The 12,995-nt window shown below is 42.2% G+C and overlaps 2 protein-coding genes across 3 annotated transcripts; one reads left to right on the plus strand and one right to left on the minus strand.

Annotated features, from left to right (window-relative positions):
• Positions 1 to 26: 26 nt before the first annotated feature.
• Positions 27 to 5,538, minus strand: LOC127784836 (isopentenyl phosphate kinase). 2 transcript variants are annotated; one of them, XM_052312241.1, is made up of 13 exons: positions 5,388 to 5,538; positions 5,083 to 5,319; positions 4,113 to 4,210; positions 3,894 to 3,936; positions 3,459 to 3,520; positions 3,262 to 3,318; positions 2,818 to 2,853; positions 2,622 to 2,699; positions 2,313 to 2,379; positions 2,109 to 2,171; positions 1,568 to 1,671; positions 1,364 to 1,475; positions 27 to 365 (listed from the first exon to the last, which is right to left on the minus strand). In XM_052312241.1, exons 1-12 carry the CDS (start codon positions 5,461 to 5,463, stop codon positions 1,389 to 1,391), a joined length of 1,008 nt encoding a protein of 335 aa, XP_052168201.1. In that variant the 5' UTR covers positions 5,464 to 5,538; the 3' UTR covers positions 27 to 365; positions 1,364 to 1,388. The 2 variants fall into 2 exon arrangements, with proteins under 2 accessions (XP_052168201.1, XP_052168195.1); XM_052312235.1 differs by lacking the exon at positions 27 to 365 and having other exon boundaries at positions 1,168 to 1,475; positions 5,388 to 5,537.
• A 100-nt stretch (positions 5,539 to 5,638) lies between these two features.
• On the plus strand, positions 5,639 to 10,123 carry LOC127784850 (uncharacterized). The gene is made up of 7 exons (XM_052312252.1): positions 5,639 to 5,925; positions 6,244 to 6,414; positions 7,326 to 7,383; positions 7,857 to 7,928; positions 8,017 to 8,112; positions 8,256 to 8,348; positions 8,512 to 10,123. Exons 2-7 carry the CDS (start codon positions 6,266 to 6,268, stop codon positions 8,578 to 8,580), a joined length of 537 nt encoding a protein of 178 aa, XP_052168212.1. The 5' UTR covers positions 5,639 to 5,925; positions 6,244 to 6,265; the 3' UTR covers positions 8,581 to 10,123.
• Positions 10,124 to 12,995: the final 2,872 nt, after the last annotated feature.

A 12,995-nucleotide genomic window follows, 5' to 3' on the forward strand; every position in this document is an offset into this window, starting at 1 on the left:
AAAAATCCCAAAATAAACTTCATATTTAAGGTTGAAATGCATATTTTGACTGATAAACATAAGCATAAGCTAAAAGATAAGGCCGGTAGTATCTATTTGAACTTTGTGAACATCTATTTCATTTGCTACGGCACAAGGTGTATGTGCTAGAACATCTTTTTCTTTATTTCTTCATTAATTTCTTATGGCACAGTGGCATGATAGATATCTTTGTGCCCTCGTTCTTGACAGTACTCAAAACCATATAGTTTTTCCTCTCTTTCTGCTTGAAAATGCCATCGATCGATCTACTGTAGCCGTTTGTTCTCACCAGCCCTTCGAACGGCAATTTGAAGCCTTGGTTGAAGATTTTTCAATAGTTCTTCCTGTTTAAAGTTGAATTCGAAAACATGGAATGAGCGTTTGACATGTTTCATAATATTAGTTTGGAGATAAGAACATAACAAAGAAAAGGAATAGCATTTTTTCAGTTTATAAGTATACCAATTCATATTCTAAATATTATAAATAGTGATTTGATCTTTTTTGTGTGTACTACATCTCATCTTAACTCAGTTCATCTAAAAAATATATATATTGTTCTATTGCTAACCTCTAAACATCATAATTTTCCCATTCGTTTTTTTTATAGCGTGTACATCTTTTCAAATTCATTGATGTGTACACAACCATCCCGTAGCAATGCAAGGGTATCAGTTAGTTTTTATTGTTTCTAGCAGGTTTTATCCAATATCACATGCATATATTACAATTAAGAGTAGTTTAATTTACACACACAAGAATATATGTAAGCTATAGGGGTAAACTTACCATCAAGAGGGACCTATCTTTCACCACACTCAAAATATATACAGACAACCAACAAAAATCTCCAACTTGCATGCATTTGTATTCAACCAACCTCGGGCCATCCTGGCTTAACTAATTCAGACAAGCAAACAGTGCCTGTTGGATGTGGCTAGCCAGGCTAAGCTCATTCAGGATAAGGCATACAGCCTAGGCTGGGTCATTCGGTAGCAGAACAAGCTTCTGGCAGCAATTTTTTTTTTCGGAAAAAAAAGATTCTTTTTTATGCCATGAACGTAGAGAACTTTTTCCACCAACATAATGTAACGGGATAAATGGCGAATCATTCTTGTGTTTCTGAGGTCAAATGGTCAAGTGAACTTCCAGCAAACAAAATAAGGTTACTTATTATAATGTCGTAGGACTGTTACTTGTAGCATAACACCGAGCTCTGCCTCATTGTCTGCTATGAGATTCAGCAATAATAACCCCATGAATCATTTGACAGGTGATCAGCTCATAGCTTCACAATCGTCCTACAATAATGGTGATAAAATATTTGCCAATGGATGCTTACTCCCGAAAATGATAGGCCAAGAATTCTATCTGGAAGATCGTATGACGGTTCCAAGCCAATCTTCTGAGCTCGTGTCCCCTTTTAAGGCTCTCAGTGAATGTTCTGTACCAACCTGCATCAGAAGTCACACGGAAAAAGGAAAAAAAAGGGTCATTGAAAATTTTATATACACAAAGTCATGAGGGGAGGAAAAAGTTACCAGACCTTTGTAATATACACATCAACTCCAAGCCTAGCTATCGCAGCAGCTTCCAATATTTTGGTCTCCATTCCGCCAGTGGTGTCATGTGCAGCTACAGATATCTCCACTGCAATGCATATCAGATTATCTTTGTTAGGATTACACAAGCTACAACAAACAGTTTATCTTTATTATGCTGGTCAAAAGAACAGTGTGTCTTTATCATGAATTTCATTAGCCCCTGGCTTAAAAGATTATAGCTTTGATCCCAATACTCATATTTCAAACTGTCACTCCTCCATAAGTATAGTATTTGATCCAAATCATTGAGACTTCCAATTTTCTCTGCATAATGCGTAAGAACAAATGATGTATTTGTTCATTACAAGTTATTAATTGAAAAATCGTCACCGGTAGCTACTTAATCATGTGCCTGTTACGATCTGATAATTTTTTATGTACTTGAACTTGTTACAACGAAAATAGTTGCATCAGTTACTCAGTACAACTGCTATGAGTAACTCAACCACCAGCGTACACATGGAAGGAAGACATAAATTATACCTCCTTTCTTGTTGCCTTTCAATGCTGGTTTTACAATCGACCAGCTGCCATTTTCATCCACCGCTGTTTAAACAGGCAAACAACACAGGTCAGCCTAAGACAGAAAGCAAATGGTAATTGCATATATTTTACTTTTCGTGTGCTCCCTACAATTTCTGATGCATATCAAACAGGAATTCCAGTAGGTGAGTACTGAATGCTAACCTATCTCTCTGAGAAGTACTGCATTCGGGTCTGATGGAGGACGATCATATACTCCATGGACATCTGTCTACATCTCAATTTTCAGAGTGCTATGCAAAAGCAACTATAATGAAGGATGGGCAACATATGCAAAGAGTGGTGCACAGAAATGTGATAGAACAAGGCCTGTCTGATAAGTGATAACAGCAATACGAACTTCAAGTATTAGAATAAAGACATTTCATCCATGTAAATAATTTGATGCACGCACCATCTCACATACATAATATAAATTGTCAAGTCATGGCAAAGGTGAGAAGGCAGCAATACCAGAAATACAACATATTTTGGACTCAGAAGCTGTGCAAGATGGCGTATAATGACATCCCCACTCAAAATGGTGCAGTCCTGGTCATTTAATTATACCACATAAGTCTTGAGAAGTACACAAAATGTGTCATAGTCCAGAGAGACCTCTATGTAAGTGTAAATTAGGACATGGGCGTGATTCAATCCAAAAGCTCACCAGCAATTCATCAAGAACAGCATCTCCATGCAAAACCTGGAAGAAATTTTTTATGTTCTTTTTAATGTAGATGAAGAAAACATAAGTAGAGCTGTGGAAGTATGCAATGCTTTCCCTATTCTTGAAACATTTCCTGAACAAAAGTTTACTCATAGTATGTTCAAATATCTGAACTAATTCATTATTTACCAGTACAAAATCTCAGCTAAGTTGGTATAGAAAATGTATTGCAAAATAGGATGCAACTTAGAAGAATTACCAGTGCACATAACATGTGTAATGAATATGTTACATACTACATAAATATTCCAGAAACGCCATATTTTTCTTACAATATGGATACATAAGAAGTGACCCATATAACTACATTACTTAATATAAAACTTTAGTCATTGTAAATTCTAGAGAAATAATTATTCAAGATTATGAAGTACAACAACTTACAGGGACAAAGCCAACATGGAGTGATTGCATGATTTGAGAAGCATCCACTGATTCAAGCTGTAAGTGCAAAACTGGAAAGTAAAAAATCAAAGGGCATCTCTGTTGATAGGATTAGACATAGATCTTCAAGAACTTTGCAATGTCAAGTCCATGTCCAAAGAAACAGAAGAAATTTAGTTAATTGTTTGCTTTCTCACATTTCTTTGCTTAGTAGACCATCCACAAGCAAACGGTGACATCCCAACAGACGGTATTCCTTCTACAGAATCATACACAGTTCAAAAAAGACATTTACTTAATTATTAGCTACTGATGATAAACCGACAGCAATAGACTGAAGCAATGCATCAAGATCATATAAAAGATGGATACATATAGTGGTTAGTTCAGGATTAAGATTACATAGGAAAATTGTTCATAACAAATGACAATGGATCCTTGGATGGCACCACGGGTTAAGTGAAGACCGCACAGTAAAATTCCAGACAAAACACATATATTCTCTAGATTATAATGGAGCATGAGTTTATGACAAAGTAACAAAAATGACCACATAGATATCCTGATAGCACGAAAGAAACATGATTGTGATTCAAATATGAAGAGTGGTCCTTCATCTCAATGTTGTGTACCTCTTGCAAGAGCTCTAACAATCTCCTGGTTGAGAGAAGTGACCTGAATTGTAATATGCAGATCATAAGAATTATTTTTCAAGCATGCGCATCAAAGAAGCACTACATATGTTGACGATATACTGGGCAACAAAGATATATCTCTGAAAGTAAGATGGAGAAAAAAAAATATAGATTATAATATGAACGTGAAAGGAGAACTTCAAAAACTAGCCTTACTGAAATTCTTGTAGCCACAAAGCCAGCCTTCACAAGTGTTGAATGAAGACCCCCTTTATGGACTCCAGATCTACTTGCTTGGAAGTGACCAAAAGACCCTGAGGTAGCAGATGTAGGTAGTCAGCTATTACACCACCAAAATCGTGGGCTGTATCCTTTAAACTACAACAGGCCAATTATAGTCGGCCAGTATTACAGGCATCATGAAGTGTGAGCTATTTTATTTATTCTCCCCTGGTTGCCTAGGACTACATTTTCAAATCAAATCTTTATTGATGCAGTGGAAAGTCCTAAGCAGGAAGGATGCTGAGAAGCTGGAGGCCATGGCTAGCAAACTTATGGAAGCAGTCTCCTCCCTTGGTCCTCCCAGAGCTGGAGTAGGGTAAGCACTGATGCTTTTTCTGTGGTGCTGTTGGTTAGCTGTTATCTGTTGAGTTGTTTAGAGGTGCCTGAGTTGTCTTTTGCTTTTGGTCGCTTAGCTTCAACCCCTTTGTATCCCTTGGCATGGTTTGGTTTCTGCCCTGTTTCTGTGTTTTTGTGCTGAACTCTTGTAAGTGGGTCTCCCCCACCACTGTGCCGCTTCTGGCTTTCTATAAAAGCTGGGCCCGATGGTCTATGATCTAAAAAAAACTATATTTTCAGGGTGTCTACCAATCAAAACAGATTTATTCAAATATATTCCACGAAGGTCAGCTACGTTCCGAATATAGACCGGTTAAGCAGGTCGTGAACAATGTTTACAATTGCTTGTCATTGATACACATTGAGAATGGTACTTGGTTCACAGTTTCGCACCAAATTTTCACTTAGCCGTAGTAGTATTCTGAAACCAAAATACAGCAATCAAGCTGATCCTATCGTCTCCAGATCCCAACCGACCACCGATCCCCCAGTTCTGCTCATGAACTCATCAGCAATACAAAATGACAGATAGGCACAGTTGTTAGTTCAGATGAGGAGCCATGCATACCGGCACCATGGACGACGACGAAGTTGGAGTCGAGCCCCAAGCCTCCCATCTCCGACAAGCCCTCCACATCCACAACCGGGCCGGTCGGATCGCCGGGCCGTCTGCTCCAGTCCATCCCCACAACCTTCCCCGCCGCGCCGCCGTGGGACATGGCCTGCCGCAGCTGCGCGCACGCCGACCGCAAGCTCGCCGCGTCGATGCTCTCCAGCTCTCCCTTGTTCGTGATGGCCGCTCCACCTGCGCCATCGAAGCTGCTAAAGAGGAGCAGAGAGGAAACAAGGGAGCGGCGGAGCGCGCGCGAGTACCGAGTTTGACGATGCAGCGGACGGGGCGGGAGGCGGCGGGGTCCGTCTGCTGCTCCTGCGCCGCCTCCTCCGCCATGGGAGCTTCCTCTCCTCGACCTCGCGCCGGCCAAGGCCTCGGGAGGGAGAGGCGAATCTGGTGCTGTTCAGTGGCAACCGGCACTTCTGGATTGCCCAGAAATGCTGGGCCGGTGCTTCGCCTGCCGCTCCGGCCCATCAAAGCTTTTCCATCCGCTCGCGGAAATTCTCGGCCCAAACCTGCTCGGCCCGATCCGTCGCCAACAAGAGCAAGGCACGAAACCGCAACCCTTCCGACCTCACCGTCTCACCGCCGCATCCCGCTCGCCGGTCACCGGCTAGACGCCGCCGTCGCGCGGGCTCCTGGGTTGCCGTGTCTCCATCGCTTCCTTGTTGGCCTGTTCCTGCGAGCTTCTCCCTCTGGCTTCCTCCCTGTTCGGGATCCGGGATCGTGTGTCTGCCTCTCGGCTCGCTGCGCCGCCGCCGCCGCCGGCTCGTCCCGTCTGTGTGTGTGTTTGTGCAGGTCAGTGTTATTTTGTAATTTTACTACGAGCTCAGATTCGTATACGTTTTAATTTTGTGTGTATGAGCTACTATTCAACTTGCATCTGTTCAAGCGGGTGACAGTGTTATGCTGTTGTACATTAGCATTGTGCATTTATGCATGCATTTTGTTTGAGCATTAATTTGTGCCCGATTCAGTACTAGTTTTCCTGTTAGTATTTACCTTTTGTCTCTGACTGTTCTAGGATTCTGGCTTAAAAGGGATAATCTATGCCGTCGAAATCGTGGCATCAGTTGTCATTCAATTCAATCCCCTTGTTGATTCATGTGCTTGCAGTTGAAATTGGAGTAAATATACAATGAGGCTGTTGAAAGCGGATCAGTTGTTCAGGAAAGTCATTGACGGCGGGTCGAGAAAGCAATCTCGACTGCTTGGGCTTGACGTTGGTAGTAAGTATGTTGGGCTGGCTGTTTCCGACGACAAAAATAGGATCGCATTGCCTCTAAGGTATGCACTTCAAACTATTGTAGCTGAATATTGTGTTCCTTGATCCAAAGGTTTCACTGAGATAGTGAGATGTTTCCAGAACATATTTAGCACAAGTGATTCCAATGTGTCCATAAAAATTAGAACATCACTTTCTATGTGATGATTTAAATGCAGGCGGTTCTATATTCCATTCCTCTCATGGATTAGTAGGAATGTTGAGTTTCCAACTCATTTCAATGGATCGGCATTTTTTGTTGTACTTCATTCAAATCATTATCATGTTGGTTTGGAATCTTCCAACTATCAGAATTTGTTTCAGTTTGTATGGTCTCTGGCTTTTGTAAGACAGTCTATTATTGTGCTGTGTCTGTTGTATTAGGTCCTTCTCTTTGATTAATTCGACTATACTAAACTTCAGTTTGTTAGAAAATAACTGTAGTTGCCTTTAAACTTTAAGGAAAATTATTTGCAATTTACAATATATCGATACACAAGATCTTATCCCTACTATCATAGTGTACCTTTATTATTTTTAAAAATATTAGTCTTTAACATATTTAAGCCTTATAAGGCTTTTCTTCACGAGAAATTCTTCACTTACCATTGTTAAGATGGACTGCACTTGGCTAAAGCTGATATCCTTTTACCTACCTAAGCACTCAGACAGAGTGGATCTAGATTTGCTGAAGTATGCGTTTATCTAGAATTTTGTGGTCATTGTCTGCACTGCTAGCATAAGGTTATCTCACAGGATAACACCCCTGTTTTATCAGATATTGACTCTCTTGAATTTGCAACAATCCACCTGCCTACCTGGTTTTTTGTGGCCAATACTATGATAGTTTAGTGATGGGATATATGATCTGCATGCATTCCCTTAAAGAAATGGATTTTCCGATTGGGATTAACAATTGCATTGTCTCCTACAGTGTATTGAGCAGGACAAAGACAAACATCAGCTTGATGGCGGATGATTTCGTAACTTTGGTATGCTGAATATGTTTACTGACATTTAAATTCTGGAGTAATCAGATTGTAGAATCACTTACCAAAAGATCGAGTTCTTAATATGCCATGTAACATCATCCTACATCAGATCGAGTGCTTAATGTGCCATGTCACATCATCCTGCATGGCTGCATCGCATGCCTGCATACTGCACAAGCAATTTTGTAGCATGTGTGTTGAGGTTACGATACATTTATGGAAGCCAGGGTTACAGGCCTTCTCTAATATGCTGTTCTTTACTGCTCAATTTACTCATGTCATTTACATTTCCAAAATACTCGAGGGTGACATTGTCCACAAAGAAATCATAAATGATTTAGCAATAGAAGTTACAGACAGCTCATGATGCATATATTCTTTCATTTTAGATTCTGGTGAACATTTAAAAGCACTCATGTTTTGCTATTTTTCATACATGGAAGCCAATTCCTTTTCTTTGTTTTTGTGAATAGGTCTCAAAATACTCCCTTGCAGGCTTTGTTGTCGGCTATCCGTTCAACTTGCAGGGTCAATCTAGTCCAAATGTAAAGTGCTCTTGTGCTGGGAGCCTGGGATAGTGCACCTCATTTTCTCACTATATGTTTGGTGATGTTTCCTTTTTCTATTAAGCAGGCATTACAAGTAAGGCTTCTTGTTGGAGAGCTCTGTAAAACTGGGAAACTTGATGATATGAGTTACACCTATTGGGATGAAAATTTTACCTCGAAGGTGATGGTACTTTTTTGCCCATTATCTCTCAAACATGAAACTACATATTAGCATGGGGTGCATTACTCATGTGACCATTTTATCCTACTTTTCAAGTACTTTTTTATGGTGAAGTGTTTTGATTGATCTGTTTATGTCTCCAGTGTGTAGAAGCCCTTTTACATCCTCTGAAACTACATGACCCAGTTGAAACCAAAACAATGACAGATAAATTTGCTGCGGTTTGCATACTCCAGGTACATACAACAAATACCAAATGACGTCATTGTAGACTTCGTTGTTTCGATTATGTAATTATTATTGAAAACCAGTACTCGTAGTTCATTTAGCTGAACATCTGCTTAGTGACATTGACTATCATACTTTGTTTTCCTAAAAAGATTTTTACTTTCTGTGCAGCGCTACCTAGATAATATGAACAGAGAATTGAGATCTGCAGATAATTCTGGAAAACAGGGTGACACCTGAGTTCCACAATGCATATATTATTCTGTTCGGTGCACACTAAACCAAAGACAACGGAATCAGCATCTGTTCGGTATACTGCTGCCTTAGTGTACTGCTGCCTTATGAAAAAGGCTGTGCAGTTCATTGAGACATGTACAAAACTCTGAGTTTGTGCTCTCGTATACGCCTGATAAGTTTTGTAGATGCAGACTTGCAGAGCTGACAATTCATCAGCTAGCAAGGGCAGCTTCCCTGCCTGCCTGCTAGAGGCAATTTGTTGTAGGTGATGCACAAGTACTAGGAATCTTTTCCCCCTTCCTTTATTTTCTTGCTTATGAGGCCATTGGCACCGAAATGCCTGCTTATGCGCAGCTTGAACAATCTCTTCCAATATGATTGCCGAGCATGCGCGTGTGTATATGAGCCTCTATTGTGTTTCGGGAAAAAAAATGATTGCCGAGCCAAGAAGATGCAATCAGGCTGTCGAGTCAAATCAGGTTGATAATGGCGTGCTGCAGCCAGATTCCATTTCCTATGTCTGCATGCGCATGCTTAGACAAAATTCACCGTGATATTAACAACTCATGTCATTCGACGACGGGCAGCTTTTGATCATTGTCACATCCCTGATACTTGTAAATCCTCAATAATGTTTCCTCAGTTGTGCATATCCGTGGCCTGCAATGCTCCGTGCAATTGTTGAATCTGTTTCCAGAACTGATAGCGTAAGGAATTGTATGATCGTGATCCTTGCTGTCTGGTTGCAAAAGATTGAAAATTCTACTCTACAAAGCAAGTTAGGCTGACAGAGAATCTTGTGGATGGGATGAGGTAAGTTCACTTATCCAATTAGTTTACTACTCTATAGGAGACAATAGGTGAAGAAATAGGCACAAGAGCTAATGTGCAGACTTGTGCTGCTGAGATCGTTTCAGACTTGGACAAACAATGCTATGTGGTTTACATGGACTGCGAGTCTGCAACAGATAAAATCACCAATCTACGGCTGTAATCTGCATTGTCCGTTTCCTAGGGTTAGCGTAAGGAATTTTCCGATGTTTCTCCCAGGATCTCAGTCTCAGTGGCTGAGATCGCTGCTACTACCTACACATGCAAAAGATCATAAAATTCGATTCTATCAAGTAAGTTAGTCTCAAGAGGAAGTTTCAGAATACAGGTAACTACACAAAGGAGTTAAACACATCACACAGCACAAAGGAGGAGAAAAAAGAGAGAAAATTCTGAGGTGGTAGGCACATCACAGCACAGCAATTAAGCATGACACATAAGGGGAGCAAGCAAGTCGGCGCAGCCACTTGTCAAGTTAACATAGCTCTCACGTATGCCTGCCTGCTTCCATGCCAAAAGTCTACTACACTACAGCTCAAGCTACTATGTATCTGCCTATCTCAAGAGCAGGAGACAGTGGTGAGCAAAGCACGAAACCAAGGTAGCCGAACCGTGCAAAGTCAACACAGTTGACAACCAGCAATAGCTTTGTGCAAAAGAGATTTGGCAGCCAAGGAAAGACAGGTCAGGAGCTCACATCACCATTGGAAGTCAGCCACTGATCGTACCGTTGTTATTTTTAGGGAGCCGTACTGTCTAATCAGGGGGAGAAGAGCTGATGAAGGTGTATACTGGCACGTTGGAGATGGCTTGAAGGTAAAGAAGACGGCTGGTTCACGGTAGGTGATTCGGTCGAGCAGCCAACGGTTTTGGACCGGAATGCACGAGCTAGCTCGATCGGCATTCTCCCTTTTATTGTTTATATATTTAAACCGGTTGTTTGTTTGTTTGTTATTCCGGCGATTTCTTGACCAGAGATAAGCAGTCGTTTATTTCAAGGTCTGAGTCTTTGACAATTTGTTTGTGTGTTGATTTTGTTTTGGAAATTGTAGACTTTGACTGAAAAGAACGAGGTTAATTAATCTCGTAATCCAGTCAGAGATGAGTAATTGGCATAGCGACGGCTTGCATGAAATTAAAAGTTTTGTTAATTTCAGATTAGCAACTAATACGATCTCCTGCCTGTTTGCACTTTGCAGGAGGAAAATTCAGCAAGAGTAGGAATTGGAGGCAGAAGTTAAGCACAATGTAGCATATATGGAGTTATGGATCAGGAACACGTACTCTCCATAATGATATTCAGCCACATATGCATAGTTTGTCCTATTTAAGCTTCCATGAATACTAAATATAATATATTTTTTCGGTGCCTACGAAAATAATCAAATAACGACCCCTGTTGGAGTATTAGACAAAACTCATACGTGGTTAGTCCATACTACGTGCGCATTATTGGCTGATGGCCATAGCAATAGCAGAACATGTCCATACACTGTACATGAAAATCGTGATCGAACTCTGTTCCCTTTACTGTTGGGCACCTGCAGCTGCAGTATCTACTATACCACCAAACAGTACTACCCGTCTGCATCCAACGTGCAAACTTCGGTTTGTCCACCACCGGGACATGTACCTCGTGTGACAGCGACACCACCAAGCGATCGATCGAGAGCACGCTTGCGGTGAGGACGTGAGGTCGCTCGCCCGGATGAGTACAGGGGCTCGAGGCCAAGGAGGGGGGGAACCAAACGTGTGACGGGAACAGCAACGTCTCGTGGGGGCAGCCCCGGTCGAGCCGAGGCGCGCTGGCGCTAGCTAGAGTCCGTAGCGTTTGGTGATCGATCCGACGGCCTGTCTCCCCGCGCCCACGTCGTCACGCGGTGAGACGCGGGCGCTCGGTCCACACGCGCGCGCGCGTACGTGCGTGCGCCATGGCCACCATCGATCGCGGCCACCGGCTGGGTGATAGCCGGTGCGAGGGGAAATATCCGGAAGGAGGCTACTTCCTCTGTTTCATAATGTAAGTCATTTTAGCATTTCCCATATTCATATTGATAGTAATGAATCTAAACTGTCTAGATTCGTTACTATCAATATGAATGTAGAAAATGCTAGAATAACTTACATTGTGAAACGGAGGAAGTACTATATTACGAGATCTCATTCGAGATAATATCAGATATATTGATACGATGTTAAATCTAGTATCCCATACTGAACCATACCCGTTAGGTCTCAGTTGATACCTTATTAGTAACAGACCGACACCTATCGATACTAAACTTTTTACCCATTGGTATAAGCCAATACCCATTAGCTATCAGATCTAGCCGAGAGAAGGGAGAGAAGAAAGGATGGAGATGGTAGAACTATGATGCTCTCCATCCTCCCTCAACACGAAATGAATGTGACAACGATGTTTCCCATCATCTCTCTGCGGAGGGCCTGCCATAGACGAGGCCGACACGGAGCGACCTCCCGTCCGATTCACCCACCATCCCTCATCCCCCCCCCCCCCCACCCTCCCCCCATTTCCCCTCCCACTCGAAGAGCAACGCGTATAGCAGAGAAGGTGTTCGGTGCAACGTAAAACCTGGGTGGCGACCAAGGCGAGCACGTGGCGTCATGGAGCGAGGGCATGAGGAGGATGAGTGGGGTGGAGCGAATCGTCACGCGAAGGATACCTTCCTATTTCCTGATGCATGGGTACATAATCCCAATATATAGCTTCATTTGTTTTTTTTTCTCCCAAAACAAATTGAGTCTGGATTTGAAATTTTGTCTTAGCAACTTAGGAAGAAGGAACTTGAGATTTTTCAATTCTTCTCTCTCGCATGTCCATGCAGTATTCGAATCGATCAAGCTTAAAGGTCGGTTGTGGTCAAGCGTAGGCGCCGCTCATCTAGGAGTCTTGTTGGGAGGATCGTAATACTCTTTTGATACTTTGCCAGATTCGGTCAACGGTTTCGGAGTCTTTACTCCCTTTAGAGTTTTCTTCTTCCCCTAGTCGTTTCCTTGTGTTCCCCTTAATAATTGCCTCTGGCTGTTGCATTGTGTAACTGAATTTCGGCTTTATTGTAATATATTGACGTGTATTTTTTTCGCGTTTGCGAAAGAAACGACTTGAAATTTTGTGGATGTTGTTCGTATTTTAATAGGAACTTTTTAAAATTTTAGAGAGCTTTTATAACATGTTCCACGGAGTTTTTCATTTATTCGATACTCCGTATTATTTTTTACCGGATATTTTCCCGGGAGGAGACCCTCGCGGGCTTTTGTCATGCCGCTGTCCCTTGGTCCCGAGGCCGCAGAGCCGTGCTGTCCCCTCCCTCCGATCCCTCTAAGATCGATCGGTCGCTCGAGGCCGGCTACGTTAGTCTCGCCTCGATCGATCGGTACGGGTACACTCACTGGCTCACCCCACTGCAAAAAAGTCAGGATTCGACGCTTCGGCCGATTATCACCTTGCGATCGATCGACAACTCGGGGGTTGTTTCACGTGTACGTGTTGAGTCCCCGTTCACGCGTGGACTAGTCAGGAACAGGATACACTACGTACTACGTACACTCAGCGGCCTTGACAATCA

Source organism: Oryza glaberrima, chromosome 1, assembly GCF_000147395.1.
Source record: "Oryza glaberrima chromosome 1, OglaRS2, whole genome shotgun sequence".
Classification (NCBI taxonomy): domain Eukaryota; kingdom Viridiplantae; phylum Streptophyta; class Magnoliopsida; order Poales; family Poaceae; genus Oryza; species Oryza glaberrima.

Coding starts and splice junctions, on each gene's coding strand:
- LOC127784836 (XM_052312241.1), bottom strand. CDS start 5,463: ATGGCGGAGGAGGCGGCGCAGGAGCAGCAGACGGACCCCGCCGCCTCC. Junction 5,320..5,387: donor CCGCTGCATCGTCAAACTCG/GTACTCGCGCGC, acceptor TCGATGGCGCAG/GTGGAGCGGCCATCACGAAC. Junction 3,937..4,112: donor TTGTGGCTACAAGAATTTCA/GTAAGGCTAGTT, acceptor ATTACAATTCAG/GTCACTTCTCTCAACCAGGA.
- LOC127784850 (XM_052312252.1), top strand. CDS start 6,266: ATGAGGCTGTTGAAAGCGGATCAGTTGTTCAGGAAAGTCATTGACGGC. Junction 7,929..8,016: donor AGGGTCAATCTAGTCCAAAT/GTAAAGTGCTCT, acceptor TCTATTAAGCAG/GCATTACAAGTAAGGCTTCT. Junction 8,113..8,255: donor ATGAAAATTTTACCTCGAAG/GTGATGGTACTT, acceptor TTATGTCTCCAG/TGTGTAGAAGCCCTTTTACA.